General features: G+C 38.5%; 2 protein-coding genes and 1 long non-coding RNA gene across 3 annotated transcripts; all 3 read left to right on the top strand.

The window, feature by feature from the left end:
* Nucleotides 1–19: 19 nt before the first annotated feature.
* Nucleotides 20–13,528, top strand: LOC144638264 (ribosome production factor 1-like). The gene is made up of 8 exons (XM_078497485.1): nt 20–206; nt 1,764–1,844; nt 2,191–2,286; nt 2,932–3,085; nt 5,573–5,655; nt 8,544–8,722; nt 10,415–10,541; nt 12,223–13,528. The coding sequence occupies exons 1-8, from the start codon at nt 51–53 to the stop codon at nt 12,262–12,264; spliced, it is 918 nt and encodes a 305-aa protein (XP_078353611.1). The 5' UTR covers nt 20–50; the 3' UTR covers nt 12,265–13,528.
* A 707-nt stretch (nt 13,529–14,235) lies between these two features.
* On the top strand, nt 14,236–18,686 carry LOC144637764 (U3 small nucleolar RNA-associated protein 15 homolog). Its single transcript, XM_078496841.1, has 2 exons — nt 14,236–14,280; nt 14,393–18,686. Exon 2 carries the CDS (start codon nt 14,498–14,500, stop codon nt 16,013–16,015), a length of 1,518 nt encoding a protein of 505 aa, XP_078352967.1. The 5' UTR covers nt 14,236–14,280; nt 14,393–14,497; the 3' UTR covers nt 16,016–18,686.
* A 5,485-nt stretch (nt 18,687–24,171) lies between these two features.
* Nucleotides 24,172–27,164, top strand: LOC144639297 (uncharacterized). The gene is made up of 3 exons (XR_013568115.1): nt 24,172–24,418; nt 24,637–24,737; nt 26,382–27,164. It is a non-coding gene; the product is annotated as an uncharacterized LOC144639297 (long non-coding RNA).
* Nucleotides 27,165–27,970: the final 806 nt, after the last annotated feature.

The following is a 27,970-nucleotide window of genomic DNA, read 5'->3' as shown; positions in this document are numbered from 1 at the left end:
TAGAAATGATTTTGCACGGGAAAGACTGAGCCCCAGTACAGTTAATAAAGATGGCGGCTCGGGAAGGAAGAGAAATCGTGTTTTCTGAAATTAAAAACAAGCAAAGACGAAGCACACTATACCAGAAAGAAAAGCTAAGAAAGGCAAAAGAAAAGAGAGAAAGAAAACGGAAAAGGAAACGCGAAGAGTCGCAAGAGGAAGGCGAGGTGAGTTGTCAAGGATTTCTCACATGTAAACAGGCTACACGTGTGTGATGTTCCAGAGTTTGATAAAAGCTCGTACTTCATAAAGTATACGCGAATGATTCCTTAATCCAAAACAAAAAAACAAAAAAAACAAAAAATTGTAATCAGTCATTTTACTCATGAAGCCATTCTCAGATTGCTGACTCATGTAGCCATTCTCTGAGACGGTAATTTCAGACTCTCAGTGAGGATAAACTTTAGCATTATATTAGCAAAACGTTTTAAAACTATCACTTCAGTGCAACTGTTTTCAAGATATTTGGACTTGGAGCCCAACAAGAATGGGGGGGGGTCTTTGTGATATCAATCGAAACAAAAATTAGTATTCTTGAAAAATGAATAAGAATCAAGCCATGTCTTTTTAACATTGTGTGACTGCCAGCAACAAGTCTTCTACTCAATGTTGATTTATTTTACAGCCCTTCTTATAAAAGCGTGAACACTACAAAATATGTCTGGAATGTTTGTGTTTAGCCAATCGCATGCGAGAACTTCAGACCGTAGAAACCACAAACAATAAATGGGTTTGACCGTTTCCATCTGTCACGGAGCAACTTTTATTAGTTCTTATTTTGTTTCAGGATACACGCTCTGTCTTTTTTAGGAATTAAAAGAACTGCTATTCTTTCGTATCGAGGGCCACATTCAGAACATGGTTTCAGGGATTTTTGAAAGAAAAAAAAAGACGGTTACTCTAGCGACGCTATAGTCGTTTCGACACGGTTCAGTGCATGCAGTATATTGTAGACACGTCTACACATAAGATATAATAAATAAACCGAAATTCAATATAAAATACAAAATTGTGGAGTTTTTGTTACTGATTGTAAATCTTTTCGGTAGAGCAAGGGATTCGATTTATTTCGGCAAACGATTTCAACCCTTAGGCAACCAAAGGTTACCTGATCGTAAGTCTGCAAAGGCTCCGGACAAAAATTATTCAAAATGTTGGCGTGATTGGTGTGAAGTAAACACCTCAATCGCTCAATCGTTTGATTTTCCCTATTCCTTCTAGCCATCTTGTTTCGCTGTTATCAAAGAAACGAACCTTCCTCCTGTCAGTGTTTAGGTCTGCAACAATAGTTGGGGTGAGATAAAAACCGCAAAATGCAAGCTTTCCTCAGTAACTGCAGAGAGGAATTTGTTACAATTTTTGAAAATCGCGGGAATTGCGGCAAATCGTACCGTCGGGCGCATCAGTTTTTCAAATTTTTCTATAAAAAACACTCAAAATATTCTTCAGTAGGTCAGTAAATGTTTTCAAAAAGGAAGGAACTATATATATAGCTACAATATTAGTGTTTACTTGTAAATATTATTGGAGCGAAATGAGAACCGAATGTTGTTCCGTGACCGATAAAAAACCCATTCATTGTCTGTGGTTTCTGCGGTCTGAAGTTCTCGCATGTGATTTGTTAAAACACAAAGAACATTCCAGACATATTTTAAGTATTCACGCTTTAGTAAGAAGGGCTATAATATCTAAGATCGCATAATGTCTGTTGTGTTTTCTGACAGCCTCAGCCCAAACAAGTTCCAAGAACCATTGACAACACTCGTGTTGTGGATGAGACTATTGTAGAACCACATGATGATGAGGTAAATACTTGTAGATGTTGCAGTTAATTTTTGATCTCAGTAATTTTTTTTATTTTAACAAGTTAGTTTTTTTCTAACTACTGTAGTTGATTTTTATAATAGGTAAATAATAGTGTTAGGGTATGGGTTGGAGTCATAGATTTAAAAAAAAAAGCGGTAGTGGTTCACCCAACATTTCCTACGTGGCAAAGTGGATAAGGAGTTGGACAGCATATCCAGAGGTTTAGAGTTCAAATCCAGTGAGGGTTAGAAAAAAAAAATGATAGTACTTAGGGGAGGGGGAACCACTTGGCTCAACAGCAGGCTATACCTTGCCTAAAGTGAATCTTACTTTGTTGAATAACAGGTATTAAATGATGAAGAATGTGATGAATTAGCAACATACTTCAGATGCGAGGTGGTGCCAAAGGTTCTTATAACCTCAAGTGACAGATCAAAAGTGGTAAGATGAAACAAAAGGTTAATAAATAAATAAAAAAATGACTTGTTGGGTTGTACATAACAGTCTTGCAACTGACAAACCTGTGGCCCTCAGATTCTGGATCAAATTGGATTTTTGAAGTGTTGGCTTATGTGGAGGAAAGAAAACTGGAGAACCTGGAAAAAACCACTTGAGAACCAACAATAAACTTAACCCACATTATTACTCTGGGCACGGGACTCCAACCTGGGCCATAATGGTGGGAGTTGAGTGCTTACATTCTTGTCCTCAGAGCCACTTGTCCCTCTTAGCAAGCGAGGCCTGGGGCATGAGGATTAAGTGATTCTGGGGACACATGTTTTGATTGGCTTGATTTTTTAACAAAGAGAATTTAAATCTAGCCAATCAATTCAGCCGTAGTAAGATCCGTTACAACAAATTTAGGAAATTTAATTTGGAGTGCTCACAACACTGAACCAACCGTGCTCCCCTGGGATTGGGTATACAAACAGCAGGGGTCATGTCATCTGGCTAAAAGCCTGTGTTCCTAGCTTCTCTTAGACAGTTTTGTTTTTTTTCTTCTTATTCCTTTTTTGTCATTTATTATTTACTGTTTATTTACTTGTTATTTACTGTTGTCATTTATTGTTTCATTGTTGTCATAAGAAAACAGTACAGTTCATGGAGGAGCTCAAGAGAATTATCCCGAACTCAGAAGTCCGTGTACGTAAGGGTTTAGATTTGAAGAAAATAATTCCACAAGCAAAGGAGAAAGGATTTACATCTCTTGTAGTTGTGAATGAAGACAGAAAAGTACCTAGTATCCTTTTGGTCAGATCTGCTATAAAACCATGTACATGTATTAATTAAACTGTATTGTTTGTGATGCAATTTGAGATAATGTTAAACAGCGTACAACTCTCCAAGTTAAGACCATTTTAGTCGCCATAGCAAGTAAAATTTTAGAGCTGGCAACTAAAATTGAGAAGAAGGATTGAAAGCGTGAGAATTAGCGACTAAAATTTTCTGGTGATCAAACTTGAGCAGTCGGTGGCCAAATGGCCACTAAGGAAAAAAGTAAACTTGGAGGGTTGGTGTAGGGAGACCACTGCTATCTTTGGAGAGAACAGTTGTAGCCTCATGCTTTAAAAAGAGCGATCACCAACTGCCAGCCCTTTCTATCTCACCCTTGGTAACTGATTTGGCACAAGTGCAAATGAGGCCAAGCATTCAAACATCGGAAATAAACATATTGAACATAACAAGGTTAATAATCTGAAGTGGCAGGAGGCGAACCAGTTGGTTATTTACAAGTGTGGCTGAGGAGTTGAACTGGACTTGAACCTGGGACCTCCAGATTTCAAGTCCAGTACTCTAACTACTCAACCATGCTGCCTCCTAGAAACAGGAGGCTAACTTGGAACACACTAACCTTTTTGGAGCTTTGTCACTCAACTTGTCAGCACTTCACTTCAGCTTCTGTAGTTTGAAACTGTTAGGAATATTTCTTCAAGTTACTCTTTTACATAGTACCAGGTATACTCTCGCAAAATATACGCAAAACGGATCAACGGATTTTGACAATATTTTTGCCCAGATTTCGGATTCAGAGCATATTTTTTAACGGATTTGAGGATCCTAAAATTGAAGCGGATCGCGGTTTCATCCATTTTTTGGCCCAGATTTTGGATTTTGCTTGCAATAAAGTTCGGATCGCAGATCTCAACGATCCTCAGAAATGCTTTGCTTTGTTTTACTTTTTGTTTTTTGGTCACGCGCAAGACTTGCCGCATGTCACGCAGTACGGAAATTGTAGGATAGTAGGATCAACAACTGATTTCTAATGTAGAGGTAGTTTTTTTAGTTTATCGTTAATATGGTAAAATGTTGATTGCTTCTTAGCTAACACAAAACAACTCCAGATGCTTTTTTTTCACAAATCCTGGCAACAAATTAAATTTGGATTCGAAAGTTAGACCTCTTTAACAGATCGACGGATTGGGTCATTAAATTATGACCGATCGACGGATTTGCATACCCCTATTCACCCCCCTCCACAAAGACCCCAGCCTGATGGTTCAAATCTGAACCTCTTGATTTTGTTTCCAATGAACTGAGTGTTAGGCCACTATGACACAGTTGTACAGTCAACTCTCTCTAAAATGGACACCGTTGGCTCCGGCTCCATCTGTCTGTCTTAGAGAGGTGTCCATCTTATAGGGAGTTAAGTTATAGTAAAATGACTGAGAAACGACAGGGAGGGGTCCACACCAGGTGTCCGACTTATAGAGGTGTCCTTCATATAGAGGTGTTTGTTAAGAGAAAGTTGACTGTACTACAATTGTGGTGGATGTTATCAAGTAATGCATAGTTTTAGTTATTATAAGTGCTGGCTAAATCTAATATGATTCATAATCATTCTTTTTCTGGTCACTTAATTATGGGAGCTTACAGTACTGCTCAGAAATAAGCGTCCCAAAACTTACGAGAAAACACGCATGCATTTGCGTATATGTGCGTCTGCGTATGTGCGTCTGTGTATGTGCGTATACTCTGAATTTGCGTATGCTCTTTAGTATGTATGAGCTTGCTTATTGTTTTTTCTTTAGTCCATAGTTGATTGTTCTTTCAATGGCCTAACATTGTTACATGTAAAATTTAAATACAAGGAAGCCTGACTAAATCATGTCGTGCCAAAGCGACGAATGCCAGAAGTTTACAAAAAATTTAAAATGCGTTCCGTTTGTTACAATAAATATTGCAGTTGACTGTCGTTTAATACACAATACATCAGAAACACTGGTCACTCGTCTAATTGTCTCGAAATGCCGAACGATAATCGTCCTAAAACTACGTACTTCAAGGCAAGACAAACACAACTCAATCGTCTGCCGCCTTTTAAAGTTGTTCTCGCAAAGATTTTTCTTTTGTTTTTCCCAACAATACAACACAAAGAAAACTTAGAGGAATGAATAACAAAGAACTGCGTATGTGTTCATGCTTCGTTGCATACGCGCGTATGTGTATGTGCGTATCTGCGTATGCGCGTATGTGCATCTGTGTATGTGCATATATGTGCGTATGCGATGGAGGCTTATTTCTGAGCGGTACTGTAAAAACAAAAGAAGAGACCTGTTGGTAATTCCTAAAGTGGTTGCATTTACTTATGGGAGTGGCCAAAGTGACAATTCAAGCAGGGGTTCACAATGGTGGTTGTAACCAGAACTGATTGTTTACTTGAGTGATCACAAGGAGAGCTTCGAATGTAATAATTATTAGGTGTGTTACTCCTTAACATTGTTTCTAGATGGAATAGTTATAACTCATTTGCCAGACGGACCTACTGCGCACTTCAAATTGAGCAGTGTTAAACTCGGCAAAGAAATCAAGGTAATGGGTTGTCATGCCTGATACTTAGTTGAGTAGGCTAAAGTCAATAATAATGATAATAATAATAATGATAATAATGATAAAAGTCTTTTTGAGAAAAAAAAGCTAAGAAAATTGAATAGAAGATCAGACAATATTGCACTACATTGAGTAGGATATTTGGGTAATCATTCAACAAATTGTCAGTGAACCATATTTTTACAGCTACACTATAGATGACCTGCAAGATGACTGACAAATCATGGCAAACTATGTATATCACATGTTATCTGTTATGCATGAATGACTGATAACAAGAACTTCCTGAGGATATAAAGCATCACGGCAATTCGTTGATTGATAATTTTTGAATAATAATAAAACTAGTGGTAACCACAGGTTAGAAAGTGCGGGCCTCGATGCAGTTAAGAGAAGGTACTGGGAGGGAAGTGTTTTTTGTTACTGGAAAATTACTTCAAGTCAAAGTTTTTGGGAAGTTTTCCAGAAGTTGGCAAAAAAAGATTCCTCGACTTCCTGTTTGAACAACACATTTTCAGATCCTTTCGCATTGTAACCGTTCATGATGGAAGAAGAAATAAGTTAAGTCACCTCATTTCACAGCAATTTTTTCAACAGGTCACAAAAATTTTTCAGACAGTGTCGATAAATCACTGGACAAAAGAAAATTATTCTGAGTAAGGTCGAGTAACGGGTCACGCTTAAGTCACAAATGTTTTTTATCATTTCCTATTGCCGCGAACCAATCAGAGTTGTTTTTTTGATTGACAGTTTTGCGAAGTGTAGACGAGCACGTGGTGTGAATTGAGATGTGATTTTCCTCCGTCTGCAAACTCGCTTTGTTGTCAGTGTTATAAGGAATTTCTCGAGAATAACCGTTGTTGGAATCATTCGCTTTGCTGTAGTTTATCTGTGATACAATCACAGCAGATCTTCTCAAAAGCAACACCTATAAAACAACGTCTGCAAAACGTAATGTCTGCAAGACAGAAGCCTAGATCTAATGTGACAAACTGTTGATTTTTCGCATTCGTATCGCTCTTGAAAACAAGATTTTTCTCTTCCGGTGTTGCGACAAACTGCCGTGATTGACACATTTTTTGCATTCCGATCGTTCTTAGTGGAAGAACAAAATTTTTAACTTCCGGTTTGCAGATAGCATTTATAAACGTGGCGCGCACGCGTAATACGCAATCCGCTGGTCACTGTCAAGATTAGGGTTGCGGGCCTCTCTTGGGCCCGCAATAAACACTTACTTGACAGGGCCATACCTAGGATTTTTTGTTTGCGGGGGCCAACTTTGCACACCTTAAGTTTTCCTAGGTTTTTTAGTTTTAGTTTTTTTTTTCATTTATAGTTTTCTTTGTTTTTTTTAGATGTCCTGGCAAGGGTAATTGCCCCCCTCCCCCCCCTCCCCCGCTATGTCAGCCCTGCTTGAAGTAGGGTATACGTAGTCATCAGCAGTGGGCAAAATTGTCCAATATTGCTTGAGCTTATCTTGGTTTATGAAGCAGATTGTGACTAGGAGTATTTCTAACCCTTTCCCCTCCTGGATGCATAAAAATGTCCATCGCAGGGTTACCCCAAGCATTAAATTTGCCAGTACCAATTTATACACCTGGGTAGAGAAAGGCCATTCTCGTCCCCATAGCCCTTTTTGTTTCTCTCAGGCAGTGGGGCCTTGGCACGAGAAACGAAGGGTTCTCAGGAGGTAGGATTTCTGAATTAATTCATTTTTTTTATTGGCTGTTTGAAACAAAAAAAAATATTGAACAGAAGTTAAAAACGCCATGACTCTCTCACACATTATATAGAAACACCATGACTGCATACATGAAGACCGGAAGTCCAAGAATCCAGGACTTGAAAACCTGTGTCTCCTGAACCCTTAGTTTCTTAAATAATAAAGATGGTAGATTTAAAGTTCGGTGATAAATAGTGAAGAAATAATTCTACATGACACGAGCGTGGGACAAAGAAAAAATAAGAAAAAAATCTGAGTCCCCGACGGGAATCGAACCCATGGCCTCCAAGATACCAGTTGGGCGCTCTAACCAACTGAGCTACGTGAGACTACGGGGGACTCAGATTTTTTTCTTTGTCCCACGCTCGTGTCATGTAGAATAATTTCTTCACTATTTATCACCGAGCTTAAAATCTACCATCGTTATTATTTACTACAAATTTGATGATTTCGACATTGCTGATCCTAGCAGTATGCAGGACGCGTGTCACATATCAACCTAGTAAATGGCCTAGCTCACAGCGAGTCTCACGTAGCTCAGTTGGTTAGAGCGCCCAACCGGTATCTGGGAGGCCATGGGTTCGATTCCCGTCGGGCACTCAGATTTTTTCTTTGTCCCACGCTCGTGTCATGTAGAATAATTTCTTCACTATTTATCACCGAGCTTAAAATCTACCATCTTTATTATTTACTACAAATTTGATGATTTCGACATTGCTGATCCTAGCAGTATGCAGGACGCGTGTCACATATCAACCTAGTAAATGGCCTAGCTCACAGCAAGTCTCACGTAGCTCAGTTGGTTAGAGCGCCCAACCGGTATCTGGGAGGCCATGGGTTCGATTCCCGTCGGGCACTCAGATTTTTTCTTTGTCCCACGCTCGTGTCATGTAGAATAATTTCTTCACCCTTAGTTTCTTGTGCCAAGGCCCTACTGGCTAAGAGAAGAGAAAGGGGATGAGAATGGAGAAAGGCACTATGAGAGTAATGTGTCTTGCCCAAGAACAAAATGCAATGATCGAGGCCAGGGCTTGAACCCAGACAGTTTGATCTGGAGTCATTGCATTAAACTGGTTAGGCCACCGCACCCTGATCATACCTGAAGTATCACTCATTAACACATTGTATGCTTACATTTTTGTTCCAGAACCATGGTCGTATGACAAGCCATAGGCCTGAAGTTATCCTGAATAACTTCAGCACAAGACTTGGTCATTCGGTTGCCCGGTTACTTGCTTCTCTCTTTCCGCATGATCCACAGTTTCAAGGCAGACAGTGTGTCACGTTCCATAATCAAAGGGATTTCATATTTTTTAGACGTCACAGGTAGATTTTGTGCCTGTCTAGATCCTATGTATATATCTTAAAATTTAGTGTTTTCCAATACAGTAAGTGCTACAGTAAAAATCCCGCATATAAGAACCTAACATTTAAGAACCTGTTAGGCTAAAATTTCATTTTTAAGCACCCTTCACATAAGAACCATTTTAGGCTAAAATTCTAAAACAGGTTCTTATTTTCAAAAAAGAAAAAATAATCTTCTCAAAAATATAGAATTAAAAATCTTCTAAAAATATTTATAAAAGTCTGAATTATAATATTACAGATTTATTGGGAATAGTTTGATTTTAACGGAATCAGATTAAAATATAGTATTTTGCGTACCGAGCCTCAAGATACTGTTATTATATTGGACATTAAAGAGCAGATCATTTACAAATTTACTTTATTTCTTGAACAAAAGTTAAGAACTAATTAAGAACCCAGTAAGCCTAATTTTACACTAAATACCATTTATATAAGAACCTGTTTTGGCTAACTTGAAAAAACCTAGGTTCTTATACGCGGGTTTTTACTGTATTTTAGGTGTTGTTACTCCACTAAGAGATTTTTGGTTTCACCCCACCCCCCTCTCTGGAAATTCCAGTTCACCTTCATTCTTTCCTTTAAAAGTCTTAATGTCTTGGCCTTTGAGGACCTCAACACCCCCCCGCCCAACTCTCTTCCCAATGGAGTTTCCAATGACTTTGACCATGCATATTTTTGGAACCAGACATCCCTATTTCAAAACTTGGTTGACATACAGTTGAATCCCGATAACTCGAACCTTCAAGGGAAATGGAAAAAGGTTCGAGATATCGGGAGTTCGAGTTATTAAGGGTAAAATTAGTAAGAAAACGACCTGAAGGGAAATCGAAAAAGGTTCGAGTTAGCGGGAGGTTCGAGTTACTGAGGGTTCGAGTTATCGGGATACAACTGTACATGTATAAAATACATTGTACAAAATTAATATAGAAATGTTGCATGTGAAGTTTTTGTTACATTAAATAATGCACTAGTTACGTAAAAGCAATGCATACTATGTACATGTATAAGATGATCTCATTTTAGTCGTACACACTAAATAAACCAATCAGAATTTTTTAAGCTTTTCTTTGCAACTGATTTACCCCATATTTTTAATAAACTAAAAAAAAGTTTTTATCTCCCTTAAATTAATTAACTTACCAGTAATATGTATTCACAAGCTACGTACCTTATTATAGGAAATTAACGCAAATTTCAAAAATTCGCGTTAACTTAAGTCGCCTTAATTTTTGTTAACGTTAATTTCCGTGCCGTTAATTAAATGGAGCGTTAATGTCCATGACCTTAATTTCCATTATTTTGGCTCCAATTTCTTGATACTGCTAAGGCGTTCTTGACACCTAGGAAAAGGTGTAATTTCATCAGGCTAGACATTTGTCAGTATCACTAAAACTATGAAGAACGCTGGAGGCGGATTATACGCCTAGTGTTGGGAAAAAATTGTCCCTGTTGTCTCAATAAGTTTTTTCTTTGTGTTCGTCGCGTTTATTTCCTTTATTTTGAAGTGTAATCCCCCTCTTTCACGTTAATTTCCTTTACTGGGAAGTAATTTTTTCTACAATTTGCGTTAATTTAAGTCGCGTTAATTTCAAATACCTTAATTAACACAAGCATTTATTTCCTATAGTTAAGTATTTCATTTCTTTGCAGATATATTTTTAAAAATCAAAAGAAGGCTGGACTCCAGGAGTTGGGACCCAGGTTTACACTCAAACTGCGTTCTTTACAGCGAGGGCCTTTTGATTCCAAGTTTGGAGAATACGAGTGGATTCACAAGGTTTGTTATGTGAATGACAAGTGGTGTCCAGAACATTGATTTTTCTGTCCGGACACCACTATTTTTATTGCTGCAACAAGTTATGCTGTAACTAACGTTGACGTCTGAAATTTATTTTTACAGTAACCTGCGATCAGGCGTTATTTTTCTCGCGGCGGAGGGGTCAACGGAAAAATGGACGCCTGATACAATTACTTGTCGAGTCGTCTGTAAAAAGTCCAGAATCTGGACTTTTTCCTGATTGGTCAGAAAACAAAGGGCAACATTAGAACTCTATCCTGATTGGCTAATTGAGTTCAAGTCTAATTTCCGGTTCAAAAATATCGCGCGTAGATGATTGTTATCATGGCGGTTGTTGAGCGGAATGAAGTAGAAAGCGGGTTCTTCTAGCTTTTAGAAAATCTCTCAAGCGTTTTGTGCACAAAACATTTAAAGAAAAAAAGAGAGTGTATTCGATGAAAAGTTTGTGAAAGAAAGATGTTTTGGCGGTGCTTCCAATGGAATTCGGCAATAGCGTGATCTATCACCAATGGTGTCGAAGAGTATTTACATCACACCACCAAAGACGCCAGACTATTGTGCCAGTACACAGTGACGATAACTACGACCTTGAAATGCCTGACCTGAGCCTTACACAAAATCAGCCTTTGCAGAAAAAAATTTTAAAAAATCCGATCAGCTCGTCCAAAAAGGGTAATTGAAACAATGTTTGTGAGAGTAAAAATATAATTTGAAGGCGCTAATCACGCTTATCTGATGGCATTGCCGACATTCTCGACGACGTTGACAGATATTTTAATTAGGGGGCGGCAGACGACTTGACAAGTAATTGTATCAGGCTTTCCTTTTTTTCTCCTTCCCTCTGCCGCGAAAAAAGAAAGCCTGATCGCAGGTTATTTTTTCAGTCAAACCTCTACCCTGCTAAACAGAGATTTCCTACTCTTTCTGCTTGGGGGCAAAGGAGAGGGAGCCTCCTGTAACCGTTCACCCTTCATCCTTTCATTTAAAATCTTTTTCCCACCTTGATTAGCTGCCTTTACTAGAAGGGGGCAAGCAATTTTGTAATTTTATACCATTCATTGTGTATGCCAGGAAGCTCAGTTGTTTTAAATTAATTTGTCACTAACTGTGGATGGTTGCTGATAAAATGATCCAGTGATTGTGAGCAGAGTTCCCACCAGGCTTTTAGCCAGGATTTAAAAAGTGGGAGTCCAAAATTTTTATAAGGCCTGACTTTTTCCCCATTGGAGGGCCTGAGGAACATGCAAGGTGTTTTTCTGCGTTATGAGAGCAAAGGTATCTAAGATTTCCAAATTTGCTTTAGACCTCTGCATACAGTTATTCATATTAATTTTCTCTGGTGGCCGTCCATAGACTCCTGGACTCCCACCTGGCTAAAAGCCTGGTTCCCACTCATCTCTACCCAGGGCCTTGGCACCTCTCCTAGATTACTACTGCATATTTATGCGACTACTTGATTTATGTTTGTCTTTGCAGTAAGCTAACAGATGGGATGTTGAAATAGAACTTTACTTATTGTTGCCCTTCTTTTCTGCAAAGAAAACTTCTTTTGTTATTTGGACAAGGGGCAACCATGCGACCTTACAGAGCTCAAAATTCAAAGAACCAAAATTATGGTCCTTACTGATAATTTCTTTTTTCCATTTTTTTCTTTTTGCAGAGAAAGGAAATGGATACTAGCCGTAAAAAGTTCTTTCTTTGATGTTAGTAGACTGCATGGCAGAAAAATGTCTCCTTTTGTATAACAGAGACTTTCTGCTGAGCTCCCTTGCCAAGACTGTGATCTGTGTTTTAATGATCACAATGAATCACACCAGATGAAATTACTCTCAGTAAATGCAGAGACCAGATCCATTTACTACCTACAGACTGATGTATTGTCATCATTGTGATCCATCCTCATAATCGCCGTTATTGTTGTCAACGTTGTTGTCGTCATCGTCATCATCATCATATTCATAATTTTTAATGATGAATTAATTAATTGCGTGAAGAAAAACATGAACAAATAAAATGAAGAATTGAAAAACAAAATATAAACTTGAAACCAACAGAAGTTTAGAAGAATGAAAAATAATGTGGTAGCACATTAGGTGAGCAGCCGAGTGTTTCCATGTTTTTTTTTTTATTCCCCCAAACTTTCACTTGTGTTTCTGTGACTCAATAGAAATGCACAAAAAATATTTTATTTTTATTTCTGTCAGAAAATTATTCAAAAAAAAGAATGACTGCTTCGTTGTTGTCATAAAAAATCTCCTAGCTTGCACTGTCAGTTACTATGGCAACCGCTTGTGAACTCTGTTTCTATTGAGTTACAGAATCACAGAATGTACTATCTAATTTCTAACAAGAATTGTGAATATTTTATTATTGATGTTTTTATCTCCATCAGTGATTTGTTTAACTTTATTTATGTATACTCTGACAATTTGAAGCAAAAAGAATTGACCAGTTTGCATACGTTTTCCCGTCATGACAATAATTATTATCATTGAATGAAGTGTAAATATAGTGCAGGAGTACAATACTTGTATGGAAATTCCTTGCCAGATATTTTCTGTAAAATATGATGACTGTAATGTTTTGTCATAAACTTTTAAAACATATGTGGCAAAATATTTTACTGATCAAATTTGAGGGATCTAGATTTGCTGGAAAGTGTTGTTGGCTTTTCAGTTGTTCAAATTAAAATTGTTTTTTTTTTTTTTTTTTCCACTTACCACACACACTTCGAAGCACCAGTTTAACTAATTGAACTAGTTTATTGAAGAAAAACAACACACAAAACAGCTGTACATGTTAGGTGTTACATTAGGTACATACATGTTAGGTATTACGGCTATTAACCCCCAAAGGTTGGTAAATGGCGTGTGAAGACCAGTTTTTCTGCATAACTTACCATATAGCATTCCTCTTTCGATAAATTATGTTCGAGAAACAAAATAAATAAAGTTAAAATAAAGTTATGAATTTATTCTGTTTCAGTTATTATTTTTCTTATAATAATAGATCACGAGCGGTCAGAGAAAAAAACTGAATGCCCCCCCCCCCCCCCCCTCCTCCCAGAAATCCTTGCCACAAAGATAGTATTCAAGCAGTCCATCGTAACAGGATAAATTCACTTGAACACAATGAAACCAATGATAGAAAAAGTGTGAGAAATTTCTTTTTTAATAATTTAAAAGGGTGCACCATGTAATTCTCAAGACGCGCCAACGCTATGTTCTCAGACCAAGTTGTGATTTTCATATACCACATTTTCGTTAGTATACTATTGAATTAACTCCGGGGTTAATTCTCTGATTTTTTTTCGTTTAAAGATTCCTTCTCCATAAAATTGAACATTTTTCTACAGCAACATCTTTGCCCCATTTCATGCCAAAAATGGTCCAAAACTGGCCATCCCCCCTTTGGTGGCTGAGTGCGCCCATTTATTTTGCCACATATCAATAAAACGGAATAAAAAGGCTAAAGAGCTAAAACTACAATTAAAAGTATGTCACATTACGTTGTTAACATAAAGCAACCAAACTCAGGGGTATCCCCCTTTAGGGCTCCAGGCTCAGAATAAAGACGTGATTTTGTGGCTCCTGGCTACCCTCACCCCCTCCCCCGAAAATTTGCGTTCCGAAAATTGGCGCGGGCACTGAGAACGAGTTACAATTCAAAGATGGCGGCAGACCGGCGTGGTGTTTTGCTAGCATTGTAAAGTTCGAAGGTTTGTACTGTTTTGTGTATTTTCTTTAAAGCCAAAAGAGTTAAATGATTCGGTTTTTCTTTTCTAAGTTGTCTGTAGTGCTTAATATGATTTTCCTATTTTCGTTTGGCAGGAAAATGCCCAGAGACACGACGAAGTTTGGTTGAATACACGTTGTGTTCGCTCAAGGAGTTTTAAAGGTATTTTTTTAGCTCCTACCATTAGTTAAAATCATAAAATGGCAGAGTTTCAACGGTTGGGAATCCGCAAGTTTCCAAAAATTACCAAACGTGAAACAACCGACTCGAGATATTGGAAAAAACTCAGTTCTCCAATTATTGTGAAAGAATACGGCGCAGTAAACCACGTGGAATTCTGTCGATCGAAGCCACATGATTTTGTGGCCACCAGTTCATCGCGAATTCAGATTTACAGTTCCAGCACACATCAAGTAAAGAAGTCATTTTCAAAATTCAAGAACAAAGTTTATTGTGGTAGCTTTCGAAATGATGGAAAGTTATTGATTGCTGGAGGAGAGGATGGCTCGGTACAACTCTTTGATGTCAATACCCGGGCTGCTTTGAGAGAATTTAGGCAACACACTGGCACTGTTCAAGTTACCAAGTTTTTGTTGGACAACCTGCATGCAATGTCTGGATCAGATGATAACTCTGTTATGTGCTGGGACATAGCAACAGGACAGAGTCTCGCCACCTTCAAAGAACATCAGGATTATGTACGATGCGGCGTTGCTAGCCAGACCAATAAAGATATCTTTATAACAGGCGCTTATGACCATTGGCTAAAGGTCTGGGACATACGTCGGCAAGATAGTGTTTTATCCATGGATCATGGCTTCCCAGTAGAGTGCGTGCAGATCTTTCCGACAGATGGGATTTGCATATCGGCAGGCAGTAACATTATCAAAGTCTGGGACATTCTTGGAGGAGGCAGGCTGCTAGCAGGATTTTCAAACCATCAAAAAACAATTACATCTATTTGCTTTGATGGCGAACACCAGCATCTCTTGTCTGGCTCGCTTGACAGGCATGTTAAAATCTATGATATTCAAGATTATACAGTGGTCGGCAGTATGCATTATCCTTCTCCAATTCTTAGTCTTGCTGTCTCACCTGACAACGCACATGTTGTGACTGGTATGGCAAATGGATTCCTCTCAATCAAGTATCGATTGAAACAAGGCACAGAAGATCCTGTCCCAGCAGCAAGAAAGCTCACAGCTGGAACATATCGTTACTTTGTACGTGGCAAAAATTTCCAGCCCCAAGAGGATGACTTCCTTGTGTCAGCACCAAGGAAGCGCAAGTTGAAGGAACATGACCAGTTGCTAAAGAAGTTTGAGTATTCTAAAGCCCTGGATTCTGTTCTTAGAAGGCCTGCCTATGGTCGTGCCCCACTCCTTGCAAGTTTACTTCAAGAGTTGATTCGGAGGAATGGTCTAAGAAGAGCTTTGGCTGGGAGAGATGAGGAGGGCCTGGTTCCCATACTTGAGTTTCTTATAAAATATGTCAGCAATCCTCGTTATACAGTCCTACTTACTGACGTGACAAATGTAGTCCTTGATATCTATGGTCCTGTATTTGGTCAGTCACAAAAAGTTGATCAGCTGTTCACCAAGTTACAAAACAAGATTGGAGTCGAGATAGAGTTCCAGCAGAAAGGATTGGAGTTACTCGGTAGTTTGGATACTTTGTTTGCTGCGAAAATGACATCAACGACACCCAGCTCTGAATAATCAATAACTTAAATGGTGTTAGCATTATTCTGCAACATTGCAGCTATTTGCACATCAATGATGACCAATTAAAAAGCCGCCTCAAACTACAGTTGTACATCATCACTATTGTGTCTGCTTGGAATAAAGAAACAAGTTGACCAATATTAACTTTTCTTGAAAAATGTCTTTAAAAGGAATCATCCATGTCATAATCCAAGCAAGTGGAAAAGACAAGGAACACCAGGGCTCGAGACTAACTAAAATTAGGTTTTGGCTACCAGGTTTAGCATTCCTGCTAGCCACTTTGGTTAGTGAAAAACTCGGAAAAGTCAACTGTTCTTGATAGAAATCAATATACCTGACTAGTGCAAAATTACTTTTGGCTAGTAAAATCTGACATGTCACTAGCCAATAAACCAGTGAGTTAAAAAGTTAGTCTCAAGCCCTGAAGACTGAACCTTTGCCTCAAGAACTGTGTGAGTGACAGAGTGTAGGTAGATGTACCATTTGTGAATTACTGTAAGCCTTTTTTCTGGTAATCTCTTTTCCAGATCTCGCAGGTGGGCGAAGCCGAAGTCGAGATCTGGTCAAATCCGATGTGTACCAAGTGATTGCCTTTCAGGAATGTGGCAGGCGAGTCAATAGCGCGTGCTTGAGACAATTCTAAGAAAATGGCAATCAAATGAATAACAAAATGAATAACGAATGCTTAACCAATCTCATCTTTTCCTGGAATGATATCTAGCAGAGTATTTTACCAAAGAATAAAGCAGAAGGAAATCGTGAAAGCTTTAATAGTTAGCTTTAATTATTCAGATCGGCCGTTACATGCAATGACTTGAGACATGTCTAGCTTTTATGACAATTTAATCAGGTCACGAAAATATTTTTGCAGCGGATTTTATGTTGTTAAACATCGTTATTCGTTAGAACTAGCTTTATAATGCTACAAAGAACTGAGAAGAAATCTTCTTGACTTTTGAGGCCGACTGTAAACAAGGAAATGTCCCAAGAATGGTTATATTATGATTGCGTGCAAATCTCTAATTTGCATAAACAGCAGACATTGAATTCCCTTGACTTGAGGCCCTTACAAGCCTCGCAACACACGTTCAAATTTTAGCGCTGTGACAGCCATGTTTTGAACAGCCAATCAAAAAAATTGAATTTTCTTAGTTGGCCAGATCTCCCCTTCGGCTTCGCCCACCTGTGAGATATGGGAACAAGATTATTTTTCTGAAGGAAAGGTGACAAAAAGAAAAAAAAATGCTGGTTGAAAAAAAAGTTAAAACGATTGTTACCGGTAGTTAGCATTTGTAATTTGTTAGCACAACTGTCATTAAGTACTACTCCTTTTTGACATAGTAACATTTGCTAAAAAGGGTAAATAAAATGATTTTTGTTTAAGGCTAAAAAAGCTATTCAATTGTCACATGAGCTGAATGTTTTCAATGCATGCTTTTGCTTTTCTTGCTTTTTCCTTTATGTAGAATAGAAGAGCAAATTAATTAAAATAACACTCATTCAATTTATTGCACATAATTGATGCGCAGGTGGTCTTACAGTCTCATTACAGCCATCTACAGTGTAAGAAAAGATGATTCTGTTTAGTCACATATTCATGTAATATTTAATTTTCATTTGCACATAAATGACAGTTAGGCCCGGTTCAGACGCCGTTCTTTTCATGAGTCGAACTCAATTCGAATTTGGACCGACCCAAATTGACAAAGGTGCGCCTCTTGATTCAGATGCCGTACTTTTTGGCCGTTCCGAGGCCGTTCCTAATACAGTTTCAATAATTGAGGTAAACTGCTGGCAAAATACATTATAAAAATTTATGAATTAGGATCGGCACATGAAAAGTACGGCGTCTGAATCAAAGCCGTTCCAAAGGCGTTCCACAGGCGAAATTCTTGGCCAAGCCAGGCGAGAAGAACAGGTGAGCCGTTCCAAATTGAAATAGCTGTTCTCATTTGATTCAGACGCCGATCTTTTCATGTACTTAATTCAAGGAATTAAGTTCGGCTCATGAAAAGATCGGCGTCTGAACCGAGCCTTACACGTCCAAAAAAGAGTTACAAAATTGAGTGCATTATTAAGTATGGAATTACAGTGGAGTCCTGATTTCTCAAACCCTCGGTTTTTCAAAACTCCAAATAACTTGAACCAAAACTTGTTTCCCTCCCTCATTTGAAGTTTGTCGTTTTATCCCCAATTTTTCAAATTTCCCAATTTTTGTTTCCCTTGCTGGAGGTTTGAAAAAACGGGATTCCACTGTCTACAGAAACCTTCACTAATCTAATTGCAAAGTTGTTATAAATTATTGGAAAGCTGTAATTGGACACATATATATACTGTCATGACTACACTCCAGTAGGCCTTATGCATGATAACCTGGTGCTCAAAATTCACCACCAAGCCTTGTTCATGGAATTGTTTCAATCCTTGTCCACCTTTTTGCAGTTTTCACGTGGACATTCTTTTCATTTTTGCTGCTTTGGGAATTTGTTCATGATAAAATTCACAAGTTTGCACTTCAAAAACAAGGCTTGGTCGTGGAACTAGCCAGTCGGACGTAACTTGCATAAAGGGCTATAACTAGAATAATAGAGAACCAATCAGAAATGATAATTTTGTCATCGATATTACAGTCAGAAAAAACAGTTAATAAAACTTATTTATTACAGCTCAGTTGTAGTATATTTGTTGTAGTAACCCCAGATCAATGCATGAGTCAATTCCAGGAATACACATCCCTGAAAACTGGGCATGCTATTGTAAATCACGCAATGGTTCAATTTTAGTGATCCAGCTTTAGTGCTTTCAATAAGTACCCACAGCCAATATACCGGTAAAGGCTAAGCATGTTACTTTGTTCTACTTTGCCCAGAGAAAAATTGAAGTGCGTAAAAAAAGATTTTTTAAACAGTCAGCTACTCTACTCAAACCAGCTGCCAACTTCAAATTTTATTGAAACCACTGTGGTTTGAGGAATGTTCAAATCAGAGGCTCACAGACCTTTCTCCAATTAGCTGCATGTTGTAAAAAATAGGCACACAGGAAACCAGTTACAAACAAGCAGGGACCCCAGACCACATGTTGGTGGAAATTGAAACTTAAGGCAACAAACTGGTACCCTTGAAGTGGGGGAAATGGGGGGCTTAGATCCCCGGGGGGGGGGGTACTCCCATATGTGGCCTATATAGGTATGTGCCGCCCGATAGGGTATGGTTTTTGAGGTTCTCGGTCCTTAAATAGGGTCAGGGTTTAGGAACCTTGGCGGCACACCCCTATCTGAAATTTATGGGAGTACCCCTCCCGCCCCCGGGGCTTAGATTTATGCAGATCCAACATGCTGGGAAATGTGGATAAACCTCTACCTTGTGAGGTTGACGGCCTAAAAATCAACCTAAATTTCTTTGCCTCAGGTTGTTTGGTTCACTTTGATCGCCCTTAAGGCTCTCTGTGCACATTTAAGGCCTTAATTGGGCCCTATTTTGGTTCATGAGGGCCACAGAATTTCGTATGGGAGGGTTTGACTCATCCACAGTTGTCTTTAATTATACAGTGCAGGGAGAGATGGATACTAGAAAGGGAGTGCAAGGTGAGATAAATAGGGAGAAAACACCTCTTCTCCCTTCCCATCATCCCCTGCTTCCACACCTCGGGCTTCTCTCCCTTTGCCACGTGCTTTATGAAGACGACTGGGGACGAGTCAGGATAAGAGTAAAGGTAAAGTGAGAGAAAGTTGGAAAGGAGGATGGTTTTGGATTGGTATCAAAGGTGACAGAGGAAAGCTGGAAGGTTTTTCCATTCTTATGTTGCCATGTCCCCTTTTTTTTTTTCGTTTATCGTCGTATGTGTTTTCTGATTTTGGGTCGGTCGGTCGGAATTAAAAAAAAAAAATTAAAAAAAAAAGTGGATAAGGAGTCTGGAACTAGGAGGCCCGGTACCTCAGCATAATGTCCGTGGAGCCTGGAAACAAGAAGACATGGTTACAAAGTCAACATGGCGGCAATGGAGGAAGGAAAAATCGACGTCGTGGTTAAACTCAAACAAGAACAGCGTAAAAAGGATGAAACATTATTTAAAATTATGTGTCATTGCCTTCTATACCTTCTGTATAAAGTTTTTTTTTTTTGAAAACGCGAAAATCTGGGTCGGTCGGACGACGCTAAACAGAGAAAAAAAAGGGGATGGCCTTTTATGTATTTGCAATTGTAAACCCACTTAGAATATCATCTTTCCTGTAGACATAATTATATTGTAGGTTACATGTACCCGGGGGGTGGGGGGGGGGGGGCATACTCAGGATGTCAAGTGAGGGGATGATTGAATGGGGGCAAAAATCAAGACCCCCAAAATCCCTAGGGCTTCCAACAAACCCCCCCCCCCCCCATATCATTTGAGACTAGGTAGAGTGCACGCTGGTATGAAAACAAATCAGGAATTTCTATTGTTCTTTTTTGCCCATGTGCATTTAACGTTAATGAGCCAAATGAACATATCCTTAAGTTTCAAAGCAATCGGTCGTTACATCGCAGAGATTTGTGTTGAATGCTCTTTTTAGGCTGTCATCATCGTAGAGTGCTCGGGAAAATTGTCGGAAATAAAAACTAGTGACGTCATTATTGGTGTTTTTGAAGACGACCGCTGACCGATTCCGCCGACGACACCTTAAAATCTAAATAAATGTGTTTAGTGACATTTCAAGCAGTTAATTCGTTCTGTTCGGCCGTTTTTCACGTGGATTGATTGTTGGTTGTTGTTTAGAGAGGCTCATTTTTTTTTAAATAGAATAGCTGAAGTAAAAAATAGCTAAAGTGTGCGATTCTGCGTATCATTTGAGACAAGGTAAGTCACGATGGTTGAAAACAAATCAGGAATTTCTATTGTTCTTTTCATTAGCATTTAACGTTAATGAGCAGAATTATCTCACGCGCGTTAATATTCAGCGGGAGCTAGTTCTTAAAGCGATAAATAAGCAGAATGCGTCCGGAAAGCTGCGAGATTCTCAAGTAAAATATAAATTCATTTTGCACTAGACGTTGTGGTTGACATTGCCATCGGTGCGGTCTGCGGAATCGGTCTGCGGTCGTCTTCAAAAACACCAATTATGACGTCACAAACTTGTTCCATTCCTTCCATTTCAGTGCGCAGTCATTCAAAAACGTTTTTGTGAAGCCTTCGGAAATCTTCGTATTTTTTGCTGTAATTCACGCTTTAAGGCTTGGAAAGCAAAAATTTTTCTTAATTTTACTCAATAATGGATAGTTTTAGCGTTTGGTTGGTTAAAATGGCATTTTGAAATTTCTGTTCATTTGACCTTTAAGCATTGTTATAAGTTGAAGAACTAGATGGTCATCCATTCAATGTTCCCTATTCACAGTAACAATCTACTCAGGTGGTCGTTCAGACAATCATTCTTGGTAAATAATGGTCACAGTCTGCTTAGTCAGTCAGTCAGTCAGCCAGCAAGTCAGTCAGTCAGTCAGGTCAATTGATCAGTCAGTCAGTCACAGTCAGTCAGTCACAGTCAGTCAGTCAGTCAGTCAAGTCAGTCAGTCAGTCAGTCACATTGATTGTCAGTCAGTCAGTCAGTCAGTCACAGTCAGTCAGTCAGTCAGTCAGTCACAGTCAGTCAGTCAGTCAGTCAGTCAGGACAGTCAGTCACAGTCAGTCAGTCAGGACAGTCAGTCACAGTCAGTCAGTCAGTCAGTCAGTCAGTCAGTCAGTCAGTCAGTCAGTCAGCCAGCAAGTCAGTCAGTCAGTCCGGTCATTTGATCAGTCAGTCAGTCAGTCACAGTCAGTCAGTCGGTCAGTCGGTCAGTTGTGAAATGTGGGGACCCGAACTTTTATCATACAAAACACATTTCGATAAAAGTACAATTGAACAAGTTCACATCCGGTTTTGCAAACAAGCATTAAATGTACCATGGTATGCAGAAAACGTAGCATGTAGAGCAGAACTAGGTCGATACCCTTTAGCAATAGACATTAAAGCATCTATCTTATGCTATTTTCAAAGATTAGAACATAAGATAACCAATCCCATATTAAATCATGCATTTCTTTACGCCAAAAAACATACTAAATCTGTTAGTTTATTAAATGATGATGAAGCATTAGGAATTCTCTCCGATAATGACACATCAGCCCCACAACTTTCAACGAATTCTTGCTCTAAAATTAAACATAGATTAAGAAAAAATTATTTCCAAAATTGGTCAAAGGTCCGAAATTGCGCGTCAGTTAGCTCTAGAGAAAAATTCACTCACAAAGAAGTTAAAAAAGATTACCAATTAGAAGAGTATCTCACTACAGTTAAAAATCCAGCGCATCGAATAAAAATAACTAAACTAAGATTAGGGGTACATTCCCTACGCATACAGACTGGAAAATATGAAAATGCAGGAGCATCCATACCAGTTGAAGAAAGAAAGTGCTTGGTATGTAAGGAAAACCACATAGAGGACGAACAGCATTTTTTAATGTATTGCAAAGGGTATAATGATATTAGAAAAGAGCTTCATTCAATCGTGTCACAAACTGATCCTCGCTTTGTAGATTTAACTGATCATGAAAAAATAAAGTACCTTCTTAAACTAGATAATTATAAAAAAAAAATAAAAAAAAAAAAAAAAGAAGAATAAACCAGGTAAAAAAAAAAAAAAAAAAAAAAAACACACAAAAGAGAAAAAAAAAAAAGACACAACAAAAACAACACACAGCAAAAAAAAAAGTCAGCAACAGCAGCATCAGCCAGCAAGTCAGTCAGTCAGTCAGTCAGTCAGTCAGTCAGTCAGCGTCAATTGATCAGTCAGTCAGTCAAGTCAGTCAGTCAGTCAGTCAGTCAGTTAGTCAGTCAGGACAGTCAGTCGGTCATTACATCATTTGATTGGGTCAGTCAGGCAGTCAGCTAGTTCAAAACAATGCTGGTTGATCAGTTAGCCAGTTACTTAGGCATTATTCATTAATTTGGTTGGTCAGGCAACTAGTTGCTAGTCAGTCAGTCAGTTATTTAGTCAGTCAGTCAGTCAGCCAGGCATTCAGTCGATCAGTGGGTCAGTCAGTCAGACAGTCAGTCAGTCAGTCAGCCAGTCAAGAAATTAGTTGGCTGGGTTGGCTCGTAGTCGGTCGGTTGGTTGGTCGGTCGGTCGGTCAGTCGGTTGGTCATTCAGTCGGTCAGTCAACCAGTTGTCAGTCAGTGAGACAGTAAGTCAGTCAGTCAACAAACTGTCAGTTGAGCAGTCTGCCAGTTAATCGGTTAAAAATAATAAGTTGCTCTGTAGCACTTTGTTCATGTACTATAAAATGTTTTTTCTTAAAAAGTGCTGTAATGTTGTCTCGTTTTGCGAAACGTTTCGGGAGTAACCCCCTTCATCAGTCGCAAAATTTAAATAAAAACCGTTGAGCTCAACGGTCAGTCCGTCACTTGTTTATTGCCTGACCACCCAGCTAAATGGATAATGGCCGACTGACTGGCCAACTGATAAAAAAGATATGATATCTTTTTTAATCAGTTCAGTTGGCCACTGAGTCGGCAGCTGGGTGGTCAGAAACTGATTAGTTGGCAGAACGATCAGTCTACTCAACAAACTCAGTCAGTCAGTCCGACAGTCAGTCAACTAGTCAACAAGGCATTCAAACAGTCAGTCACTTAGTCAGACGGTCAGTGAGTTGGTTGGTCAGTGTGGTACCTGACACTTAGTCAGTCTGACAATCTGTTAATTGATCTGGTATAGTCAGTCAAACATTCAGTCAGTTTGTTAGTCTGTCAGTCCATCCATCCATCCATCCATCCATCCATCCATCCATCCATCCATCCATCCATCCATCCATCCATCCATCCATCCATCCATCCATCCATCCTCCATCCATCCAATAAATAGTTGTATAATTAATAGTCCAATAATTACCGTAAACGTTTGCATTGTAATTTCATTGTTTGTTATTAAGTAATTTGTTAGCATAGTTGCTATAACACCTTTATTGTAACTAGACCAATACCTCCCTTTGGAGTGTAAGGCACAATAAAGATTTACTGTTACTGTTACTGTTACATCTATCAGTCAGTCACTCAGTCAGCCAGTCAGTGAGGCAAACAATCAGTCAGACAGTCAGTCAGCCAGTCAGCCAGTCAGCAATGCATTCAAACAGTCAGTCAGTCAGTCTGTTTGATAGTCAGTCAGTCAGCCAGTCTGTTTGATAGTCAGTCAATTATAAGCCTTCTAACTGTTATTGACAGTTCTAATGCTGTCTTTCAGAAACCTGCTTGTCTTAGCTGGAAAAGTTTTAAAACAAGTTCAACTCGAAATTGCCATGGAAACCTAAGTGAAGTTCTTTAAACCTCATACTATGAGTGTGGTATTCGCCTGGGCAAGTGAAGCATCTGTAAAATTATCGCTGCATTTGAAAGTATTGATTTCCAACATAAAGTTTCTGTTTAAAAGCTTATTGCGTTACTCGCCAATTACCAAGCTGTCACACAAGAAACAGCTAGAATTAACGTAGTCACTAAACAACACTCATGGAATCATGTTTCACAACAATCAATCACAAAGTGCATTTAACTTGTATCTGGTGGTTGAAATAGCCCTTGAATACTTATTGTTATGAATTATTTTTTTTAATAGAAGTAAAATATCGTTGCATCTGTCCCCTTGAAAAACTCTGAGGCAAATCTATTAAGCATCCACGGCCTTGGGCAACACAGAGCTGGAAAATAAATTCGCAGGTAATTATGAGCTATTTTCATTTATATTTTCTCACCCCCTCCCCCCCCCCCCCCCCTTGCTTACAAGTTACTCATTTCAAATTCTATAGCTAGTATCGTATCTCTCTGATAGTACGCGCGCTATGATTGGTCACTCTTACGCGAGAGTAGTATATAGGAGGGACCGGCTAATCCTGTTTTTTTGTTTTTTGGGGGGGGGGCGGGGGCGGGGGGCGGGCTCTCATTAATTTACAAGGGGCAGAATACATTAACCGGTGTGACGTCATGACTCATAAATAAAATGCTGTGAAATCTGATTTTCTTATAACCAGGTTGAGACGTTTGTCATGTTCTATTTTTATCTTGGCTGGTATAACCGGTTTGACAGGCTTCATTTTATTTTTTGGATCACAGTAGCGGACCGATGTAAGGCTGATGTGGGGCCGATGTCACACTAATGTGAGGTAGAATTGTGGAGAAGGACAATACAAATTGTGGTGGTGGTGGTGGTTTTGGAGGAGGAGGAGAAAAAAACTCTAATTTTTTAGCACTTTTATTACTGAGTTCACTCGAGCATATCGAGGATAAAACCATTGATCGAAAACAATGATGTCGGCTGTCGGTAATTTATGCGAAAAGAAGCTTGCATACTTAAAAATATCTGGTTTGTAGCCAGGCATGATAAGATTAAAATTATTTGATAAAAGTTGACACTGTCTCGTTGTCTTAGTGTTGCTCATCGATGAGCTCGTTGCTCAACGATCATGAAATTGATCTGGAAAATGTTGACATTATCGACCGGTCTTCAGTTTGGAGACAAAGACTTTTCCTCGAAGCGTGGCACTCAGTCCGAGATGGAAACGCTATTAATGAACACGTAACATTCCCGAACTTTTATAAGAAACTTAACAATTTTTAATTGCATCCCCCCCCCCTTCTTTTCTTTTTATTTGTTTTTTTTGGGGTCCCCCCCCCTTTTTTATTCAGTACATTCCTTATCACCTTTTTCTGCATTTTTTAGTTTTTTATTTCTATAACATCATGGACGCCGTTTTAAATTTACATATTGCCGAAACGTCCTGCACATATTTTAAGCCAGTGTCAACTTTTATCAAATAATTTTAAGACTATATTAACAAATTCGCGTTATTTTTATTTATGTTAACACGTTTACTATAAGCGTCTAACCAGAACTTTTCTTAAATTCGCATTAATTTTATTACGCGTTGATTTTGTTCGCATTGTTAAATGCTTTGTTATATTCCTATAATAAGGTTAAATGAAAAAAGAAATACCTTAACCGCTACTGTGATCCAAAAAATAAAATGAAGCCTGTCCAGCCAAGATAAAAATAGGACGAGACAAACCTGCCAAACTGGTTATAAGATAATTATTTTCCACGGCATTTTATTCATGAGTCATGACGTTACGCCCTTTAATGTATTCCGCCCCTTGTTAATGAGATTCTACCCCCCAAAAAAACAGGATTAACCGGGTCTCCCTATACTACTTGCGGGCTTTTCCCTTTTTCCAGAGCGAAAGAATTTCCTCGGTCCGTATTTCATGATACGGATCGTCGTTTTCCCCGTCGATTTATGGCGTATTTTACAGTACTGGAGGTTGCATTTAAATTTACACTAATAAATGCGTTATTTTTAATTTCAGTGACATGCTTCATCATGATTTGAAGAAATGACGAAACAACACAAAAAGGAGATTAGTGTGCTTCAAGGTTAATGAAAAATAACTGTTTTTGTCAACACATGTTGGAATCACTTTAACTTTTATTGCGAAATGCCAAAAAAGTTTTTCAAATTAAAGTTGACGAAATACTTAGGCAATTTTTCATTTATCAGTGTCGATGGCTGGGATTTTACCAACGATTTAACAAGAATTGTAAATTTGTAGAATTCGCTGAAACTTAGTAAGGAAATGTGAATTACATTGAACTAAATCAGGCAGTTGGGAGTTAAATAAAACCTCAATAGCAGCGTCAACAACATCGCGAAAGGAACGGTCCGGAATGAGAAGGACACATTGCACGTGCGTTAAAATTTCTGGTACATTTCTTAGTCGTTCTCAACAAAACAACAATATGCAAATTCTGCGGATTTTGGAGATTGTGAACCACAACAGCAATTTTTGTTTTGTGTTTTTATTTGGAATTGATCTTTTTCTTTGCATATTCAGCTGAAGGATAGTTCTGCGAATAACTGGTTTAGAATTGCTCGAGATTTTGAGCAGTTGTAGGGCGTTTAGTGTTGATAGTTAGTTTCTCAAACAGGTGTTAGTAAGGAAATTTTTGTAGAATGTAAAGCAAGTAATACAATCAAGGCTATTGCTAGATGGATCGTGATTGTTTTGTTCATGTGTTCTTTCTGACAAACTTTGATACAGTTTTGTTAATTTTGTACTTGTAAAGATAGTGTGATTTGTAATAAAGTCCATGGAAAACCTGCCTTTATTACGATTTTCTTGTCTTGCTTTGCGATCTCTTGTGTTGCTTTTGGACCGTGACCACCAGTGTGTGTAGTTGAAGATTGGAACTAAGTTCGTAAAAAGACAAACTTATTTATTTCATAACGCAAAATTTAGTGATTACGCGTTTTTGTTTTGCATGAAGCAGCTGACAAACGTGCATTTAGATTTTGTCCAGTACATGTAGCAGAATAAAGTATTTCAAAATAAAATTGTTGCGATTTACAAAACATCATTGTACAAGACTTTTTTCAGTGAAGAGGCATTAATATAACGAGTCAAAAGATTGTGAGAAAATCATAGTTTAAATTAAGAAAACAGGGACGCTCTTTTCTTTTTAAAAAAATGTAATCTAATACGCATGCGTTTTTTGTAATAGAATACCACGAGGATGAGAAATGTTAAAATTGTGTGGCCTAATGCGCATGCGTATCTGCAGAACAAGTACCACAAGTATGGAGAACTTAGTAATTATAAAGGAAAGTTTTTTCTTTTAAGCGTGGCGGGTGGGGGATGGTGGATGGATCCCATGTCAAATTTTCACTTTTCCGATAGAACTTTTTCATTTTCAAATAGTCAAAAGTAAGTTTTATCGTTGAAAAGTGTCTTCGTAATACGCATGCGTTCTACAAGTCCCCCTTGTACCACAAGGATAAGAAGCTTGCTCGCTTATTTAGAAATTGAATTTTTAGGGTGGTGGTGGGGGTTTGGGATGGTATAAGATAAAAACTGTGTTTAGATGTTGTAGTAACAGTATTGGTAGGTCTTCTAATGAA

Source organism: Oculina patagonica, chromosome 14 (genome assembly GCF_052425735.1).
Source record: "Oculina patagonica isolate OP01 chromosome 14, crgOcupat, whole genome shotgun sequence".
Taxonomy (NCBI): domain Eukaryota; kingdom Metazoa; phylum Cnidaria; class Anthozoa; order Scleractinia; family Oculinidae; genus Oculina; species Oculina patagonica.
Note: the sequence above shows the minus strand (reverse complement) of the source record. Positions and strands in the feature narration are given on the sequence as shown.

Coding starts and splice junctions, on each gene's coding strand:
- LOC144638264 (XM_078497485.1), top strand. CDS start 51: ATGGCGGCTCGGGAAGGAAGAGAAATCGTGTTTTCTGAAATTAAAAAC. Junction 1,845..2,190: donor TAGAACCACATGATGATGAG/GTAAATACTTGT, acceptor GTTGAATAACAG/GTATTAAATGATGAAGAATG. Junction 8,723..10,414: donor ATATTTTTTAGACGTCACAG/GTAGATTTTGTG, acceptor ATTTCTTTGCAG/ATATATTTTTAAAAATCAAA.
- LOC144637764 (XM_078496841.1), top strand. CDS start 14,498: ATGGCAGAGTTTCAACGGTTGGGAATCCGCAAGTTTCCAAAAATTACC.